Genomic DNA, 8251 nt, shown 5'->3' with positions numbered 1-8251 from the left:
CGGTATATCGTCCAACGTGATCTTCTTACTTTATCTTGATCCTCGTTAATATCTCTTCCATTTTGATTCCGAGGTTTTCTCACATTATCTGTGTCACTTTATTGCGGCGGATATTTTGCTCTCTGTTGACAAGCCAGAGCTGTATCGGGCCTGTTATCGATAGCTGTTGCGAGGAACACCGAGCTGTATTTGTCGTCCTAGTTGTTAATCGGGTACGCCGAACTGCAACTTCCGGTTACAGATTTTAATCATATCGTCGTACTTCAAATTCCTATTTAAATAATTTCTTAAAGACTGATCCGTCTATATTCATCCTTTTACCATCTACCTTCGATTAGATATATCATTAGTCTATGAGAATACTCAGCCACGTTTGAAACTCACCAATCAAACAAAATTATCATTTTCGTACAGTTAGGTCAGTCGTCAGGCCCCTTGATACATCCATATATCTGAATTCTTGTGTACAACTTTGTTTAGCTGCTTTTCGTGTACAACTGCATACCATATAATCCATAGGAAATTATCCATTTATACCCTCTGTTTACCTGCTTCTTCTTCCAGATTTTACCCAGTCAAACCTACTCAATATCCATGGCTATGTAGGCATCCATATATACCGATCCAGATATCCATATATATATATATATATATATTCTCATTATATATATATATATATATTCTCATATTTCATATATACTAATACATATACACACATATATATACACACATCCATATAGGATATGCACTTAGGGTTCATGTGTGTCCATATGTACGCATCCATATATACATTTCCATATAGCCTACATTACATAAGTTCCATACGACTCCACAAGCATGCATCCACATATATAAATATCTGCAAATTTTTTATTTTTACAAATGTTACTTCGACAACCAGGGGTTTAAGTGTGTTGACGAAAAGTCGGATTACTCGAAAAGTCACAAACGAAAGGTCATGAAGTTTCAACACACCGGTAAAGGGTTAGGCATTTTAATTAAGTAGGCGTCAACATTCCTCTTTTCCACACATTAGACGATGGGTAGAAAAACCAGTTTCTGTGATTTGTGTCCGGAGATTAAAGCCGAAGTTCTGAAGAAGTGTTTCCGTAACTCCATCTACGACTTCATTTCGACAAAGGTGGCTCATAAAGAATTCAATGATATTTCCACAGACCGAGGATTCCTTAAGACCATAATTTGGTTACCGATCCAGCAGAATGGGGGTGGCCTAATCCGTGGACGAGAATCTACTTTGACAAGTGTTTGGAGGTAGGTAACCCCTCTGCACTTCTTGTAAAAGGCTTTTCTCTTGGTTTTCATGATGGTAATTTTGATGAAGGCATGATTGTGATTAATAAGTCCGCGAGTGCTGGATACGAACTCGCTTAATATTGTCAAATTATGCTATCTCATCTTATTTTCGGAACCAAGATAGATATGCCCTACAGTAAGTCTGCATCCAGGGAAATTTTGAGGTCGAAACTTGTCTGGATGGATGGAGGGTGGTTCCCACCAAAAATTTATAAAGAAAATGCCGCCCTTGTCATGGAAAAGGCTAGGTCCTTGCATTGCGGTAATGATATCTTCCACCCTCAGATGCACACAGTAGACATGTTGCATATTGGAGAGGAGCCATTTTTGGGCCTCCGCTGTGGGGGTACAAAGATCAAGTGGAGTATAAGAAGCCAGCGGTGTTGTGCAACGACTGTTACTAAGCAGTTGAGGCGGCCATATTCGCAAAGCGGATTTTACATTTTGCGCAGCCGTGGCCCATTAATTTTTCAGGTCTCTAGTGTTTTTATGTCGTTTTCTAATGCAGTGTATTAACGTTGTTACATTATGCAGTGTATTAACGTTGTTGTTTATGTATTGAATCCATTTTATTTGTTTATTACTTTTTTATCAAATACGTTAAATTTTGAATTCTTAACCAACAAAATTAATTTCATAATGCATTGTATCAAATATATTACATTTCATAATGCAGTGTATCACACTCTCCAATTCTTAACCAACAAAATTATTTCGCACCAAAGATACTAATTTCTATATTTTTACTATCATATCTCGAATCACCATTTTTAACAATATATGTATGTGGCTTTTCCATTGTTTCTGCCAAATATAAGTTTCAATCAAATGTTTTCATTCTTCGCGTACTGATCCACATTGAATGATCCACAATTCCTATATAGGATTCAAATCCAATGTTCTCATGTTCCTGTGTTCCCATCCACATAATGGTAAGTCCCATACATCCAAATTGTATGTTCGCGTCCACATTATTTCATATCCTCCTTTGCATTTAAAACGTAATGTACGCGGCAATATGGATATACTTAATTCGCAATATGTATATACTACATTTTATCCTGTTATGCTAATTTAATTCAATCTTCGGTTCCCACTATCATGTACACATCCACATAGTGTAAACATCCACCTTCCAAATCTATGTTTCAATCAATTGTTTTACATTTTATTGTACACATCTACTCCATATTCGCCAAACCTATGTGGATGTATGTACACGTACAACCTCATCAGACTAAAATCTAGTCCATCATAATCGTATGTTTCCGGGTCTGTGGATATAGACATTTTGCAGTCCCTTTTAAATAAAAATTTCAACACACAAATGAACAATTAAATGCTGCGTACCAGGATGTGAATAATTACTTGTGCGTTTTCCTATAATAATATTTTGACTTTTTTAATTTTTTGTGTCACATTTACGTGGGGTTAGCTGTTTTCCTTACGTGCAAGGGCTAACTGTAGACATCCATTGGACAACATATAACTCTCAAAACAATTTGAATTCTCAATTCACTAAGACATCCATTTAATATTTCCAATATTACAAGAATATTTTTTTCGTTTTCTTGATCAGCATCATAGACTTTTTGACGGTAGTCATTATTACCGAACGTTGCAACGTAATTAATGATGTAAATGAGGCATTAAGAGGCACGTCTTTTCAACGGGAATAAAAGCATTAAGAGGGCAGTTGGCAACTCAATAGGTGCCTACACGGTTACTCGTCTATATAACCATCATTGCTTTGTGGAATACTTCAAACACCAAAAAAATGGCGAATTCTTTTGATATAAGTTCTCTTCCTTCAGATATGCTGTTCCAGATACTCATGCAGACCACAAATATTTTGTTTGCAGATTTGTGCAGAGCCCGTGTAGCAATGCGGCAAATGAATGAAATTTCAAGGGAAGTGGGTTTTTACAAAAGCGTGGATCTCATCTCTCTGCATGTCCCATTCCGTATCGATGAGAATGGGACTGTTGCCTCGTTCTACACACGTTGCCTCGAATCAGGTAATCCCAGGGCATTCTATCTTAGGGGGATTTCATTTTTCTTTCATGAAAACAATGTCCACGAAGGCCTTCGGCTTATCAAAGATGCGGCTGACCATGATTGCTTGATGGCGAAATATGTTTACCATATGTTGCGTCTTACTCTTGATGGGAGAATCGAGGATTTCGAGCGTGTTGGTGATATCACTAGGATTCAAAGGGCATGAAGCTCTGGAAGCCAATCAAAGGAGACCTTGGAGTATTCAAATCCCAGAGGTGTTTCACAGGCAGCGTGCTTGGGTGCTTCAGGAATCGAACAAAAGGAAGTGTGGCTGCCCAAGGATATCCGGGAATATATGGCCACTCACGGATGCTGATATTGATCATCTCTGCCATTCTTGCTTTTGGAAACATGAAACGCTGCATTTCTGCGATTTAATCTCCCGCAAAGCAATGAAATGGCCACACTCTTCCTGATCGGAAATGGGCAACAATGATTTAATGAAATTGATTAGTATATTATAGGCACTTCTCTTTGCTGTTTTAAACTATGATGACAGATATGTTATATGCTAAAGTTTATCAGATATTCAATAATTTGCATTAATGCATTTCTATCTTTTCTAATATTTTATTGCTGATTACTTGTTATCAATCTTAAATAGTTACATACATTTACATTACACCGTTACCTATATCTTAATCAAAACATCATTTCTCGTTTTGTTGCTGACCATCTTACGCGTGGCATTTCAGTAACACTTTGTCCACCATCATGCGTGTTGCCAAAGCTTGAATAAGAATCATTATTATTGTTGGGGGGGGGGGGGGAAAGAGAATAAAAAGATAAGCATTTAAGTGTTGCCGCCTATACATGACAAATAAGTGAACACATCCATATCTTTTAGGTTGTATTCTTCTAGATATTTTATCAGATTTTAATTAAATATATGGCTTACAGATTTACACTCATATTCTTTAATTCATATCAACTAATATGCTTACGTCATTTGTAACTTATATTGTCAGCCAGATTCTAACCATCATGTAAACTAATAACAATCATATGTATATTAAACAACATATACATTGATAACATTCATATTTCTCTCATAGTCATCTTTTACACGAAAAATAACCCCCACCATTGTACATATTCAACTATACCGTTATTTATCTGTGCGAATTTAACCTCATGTTGTCATCTATACGCAATACTTTTCAACTTCTATATGACTCGTCCAGGGATTTTAAGGAACTTTCCTACCCATATATTCGTCTATTTTTGCAATTGTTGCCAACACATGCATATCGCTAAACAGAAAACATCATCCCGTTGAATCCACATGGATGCGTCCATGTTACAAACTGTTTCAATTCAGTGGGCATAAAGGTCAAAGTGCTGTCCGTGTTACTCGACGTTACCCTAATTTAGCCTTAACATCCCACAACTTACCTGTCTGAAAATTTTGAACTCCAAAACCCTATATTTTGCCTCCCAAATCCACTTTCGAGATTCACCAAACCTCAGCCAAAAAAATGCCAAACAATCATGACACATCCTACTCGGATATACTGAGATACATATCCTCTCTGCAAAAAACTAATCCCAACACTGTTGTTGATATAGAAACTCAACCAGACAGTCTTGGCCGCAACATGTTCAGATGCATGTTCTTGTCCTACGCAGCTTCTCGTCGTGCTTTCATGCATTCCCCACAAGTAATAATCATCTGTGGCAATTACCTGAATTGGCGCACAAGGAGTTTCCTCATAGTTGCAGAAGGGATAGATGTGGAACGCCAACAATTTCCTTTGGCATTCGGTGTCCTCGATGGCGACAATACAAGTTCCTGGAAATGGTTCCTAACAAAATTGGCTACCATTTTTGAGGATCGTCCCGAGTTGACTATCTTCTCCCCCAGATTCGATTTCACCTTACAGACTTTGTCATTGCAGTTTCCCTTGGCGGAGAAAGCGGTATGTATTCGTCAACTCTTGCTAAACATCCAACAGAGCTACAGAAACCCCGAAATAACGGGCCTTGTGCAACGTGCTAGTTACGAGTACTCCAAACGTCGCTTCCTTGCCTGTTACAAGGAAATAAAAAAGATGAGTCCACATTGTGAACAGTACCTTAAGCGACTAGGGTTTGAACGGTGGAGTATGGCTTTTTCCAACGGCTATCGTTTCGACGTTTATAGTGCAGAGGTTAACGATTTGCGACACCTGAGTAGGCAGAATTCCATCATGGGTTTGCTCCACTACATTCACTGGCATGTTAGTAGCCAGTTCACATGGCGTTACGGCAAAGCAATGGAGCATCAGGGATATGTAAGTCCTTACATAGAAGGTCTGATTTCAAAGAGAACACCTACTTTCGATAGTTGGGGATTCCTTAAGGTCTCTGACTATTCTTGTGAAGTTGTAAACACAAATGGGGAGTCTTTTTTAGTCGATCTGGACCGTAAGTCATGTTCCTGTGTGGCTCTCCAGAAGATGTTAGTGCCATGTGAGCATAGCCTAGTCGCAGCCCAAAACCTGGGAATCTCTCCACTAACATTGGTAGGAAGCGTCTACAGCACCGCACAATGGTTGAAAACTTATTCGGAGTACTTGCAGCCGTATTTGAAGTTCAGGACAATGAGATAACCTATCCTGTTATGCAGTTGTTACCTCCGATGCAACGACAACTTATTGGTCGTCCAAAGCGACATCCTCATCTCCCTGTAAGTTAACATAATATCACTCATATTCATCTTAATTAAGCCGATTAAATCTTTTACTCTTCTTTTTATCAACTGGACAGCGATACACCGACGCAAACATTTCTTCAAGTTGTCGTTGCAAAGGCCATTCTGTGCTGACCTGTTACCAGTGATCGCAGCCACTTACCCGATTATGCTGGCGAACTCGGATTACTGTTTTAATGCCCTTGTTTTTCACCTCTCCCTTTGCAACTCAGATTACTGTTTTAATGAACCTCTCCCTTTGCTTTCGCTGTTCCTTTTCATATTGTTTGAACTTGTTCAAACCGGTGTTGCTTCCTAAAGTAATTTGGACTTTATCTTTGTAGTTTACATGCTTGATCTATTTCTTGTTTATCCTATATATATCGGTATTATTTCACATTATTGTCTTCCCAATATTTACATATAAGGATATAAACCACATGACAACTAATTACTCATTAAATACTACAAGCCATAAGACATCATTCCAACATTATCTTCACATAGATGCTACAAATATTCTCCCCCTGCAAAATATACTGATCCTTTCCGTACGATATTATGTGTATTTATTTATAATACAGCCCTCGATAAAAAACTCTATGCGTATTTTTTATCTTTTTAAATGTCTCAACCATCTTATAATCCTTAACGTTCAGGTAACTATGTCCATGTGTACCATACATACGTCCATGTGTAACTACATCCATGTGTACACATATTATTGTACGTGTCCACATTACCCTACATACTACAACAACATCTTCCTTTACGCTACAAATGTATTGTTCCAAGGGACATTCATACATTCTTACACGGTTGCGTACACAGCCACTTTTTTGTTTCAGACATCTGTCGAAAACAATTATATTCATTGGACAAACAATTCAATAACAAATTCTATCCACGAGTTCATGACCAAATATAGTGGTTCTAATGTCATTGCTGTAACAACATTATTACATCCCTATAAATATTATTGCGGTAATCAAGACAGAACGAGGTTTACATTTACTTCCTCCATTTCACTCTGCAACAATGCCATTTAGTTATAGTTGGAGCTCATCCGGATCTGAAATTCCTGATCCTAACGATTTTGGGGATTTTGCCACTTCAACCATACCTCTAGGTATTTCGCACTACTGCTTCTGTAAAAACCAATTCACGTCGGCACCAGTTTCGACCCGATTAACCAAGGTCGACGCTACTATGCTTGCCCAACCTCTGAAGTAAGCTTCTTAAAATTCTCAATACAATCTCATTTGCCTTGGCGAAACTCACTTTACAGTTTATTTTGTTATTTTGCCTGTATGTTGAAGCAGGAGGGATGTGATTTCAAGAAATGGGTGGATGTTGCTTTCATGGAAGAAATATAGACTCTCAAAGAAAAAATAGAGGAGTCAGCTGATTTAATAACCTACATTCGCACCAATGACTACGGTCTAAATATCGACTTCCCCACACAGTGGCGTAACATCGAAACGGCGTTCGAAGATATAGCAGTTCTAAAAGTCCAGAATGATATACAAGAACAAACTATCTCCCTGCTCCAAAAACCACTAGGGTTGAAATCCCAACTTCTGATTAATTTTTTAATTATATGTTCATCTTTTCTTTTCGCTACATTATTGCTTAAACCCTGACTGACTCTATTAATATGCTTATAAGTGTTACAATCCCTGGCCTTTTCCACGGTTATGTATATAAAATGGACTATGCTACTTGGATGTCCAAGTTCTATCCATGTAATCTTAATGTCCATTGGCAATTATCTTAATAATCTACAGACCAAGCACCCATAATTCAACAACATAAACAACAAACATTCAAATACTGACTACGAATAACTACTTAACCACTTTTATTCAAATTTCATACATAAATAAGCGGTATGTACCAAAACTGCTAATTATCCAAGACCTTAGATGTAAACATCTACTTTAGTTAAATTAAATTGCAATTATTTTAACCACATCCCTTTATTCGTCAAACTTGATCACGCCCTATGGACGATATGGAACCAATATTTGTCTATATATATTTCCAACTCCGGTTAAAAAAACCCAAGCGCACAAAAATATACATTACACCAACAACTACATATATGTCTAACCCTGTTGATTTCTCCCTCCATGAATTACCAAAATTGTTACTCCTTTTAAAACGAGCCAACCACGATACGATAGCCGATCTAGAAACAGAAATAGA

The 8251-nt window shown here is 37.6% G+C and overlaps 2 protein-coding genes across 2 annotated transcripts; both read left to right on the top strand.

Annotated features, from left to right (window-relative positions):
- The first annotated feature begins 3091 nt into the window (after positions 1 to 3091).
- Positions 3092 to 3538, top strand: LOC112089761 (putative F-box protein At1g67623). Its single transcript, XM_024160516.1, has one exon. The coding sequence runs from the start codon at positions 3092 to 3094 to the stop codon at positions 3536 to 3538; it is 447 nt and encodes a 148-aa protein (XP_024016284.1).
- Positions 3539 to 4850: 1312 nt separating this feature from the next.
- Positions 4851 to 5963, top strand: LOC18025861. The gene has a single exon (XM_024160515.1). It carries the CDS (start codon positions 4851 to 4853, stop codon positions 5961 to 5963), a length of 1113 nt encoding a protein of 370 aa, XP_024016283.1.
- The last annotated feature ends 2288 nt before the right edge of the window (positions 5964 to 8251 follow it).

Source organism: Eutrema salsugineum, unplaced genomic scaffold (assembly GCF_000478725.1).
Source record: "Eutrema salsugineum unplaced genomic scaffold, Eutsalg1_0 scaffold_11, whole genome shotgun sequence".
Lineage (NCBI taxonomy): Eukaryota > Viridiplantae > Streptophyta > Magnoliopsida > Brassicales > Brassicaceae > Eutrema > Eutrema salsugineum.
This window is presented reverse-complemented; position numbering and strand designations above follow the sequence as displayed.

Coding starts and splice junctions, on each gene's coding strand:
- LOC18025861 (XM_024160515.1), top strand. CDS start 4,851: ATGCCAAACAATCATGACACATCCTACTCGGATATACTGAGATACATA.
- LOC112089761 (XM_024160516.1), top strand. CDS start 3,092: ATGGCGAATTCTTTTGATATAAGTTCTCTTCCTTCAGATATGCTGTTC.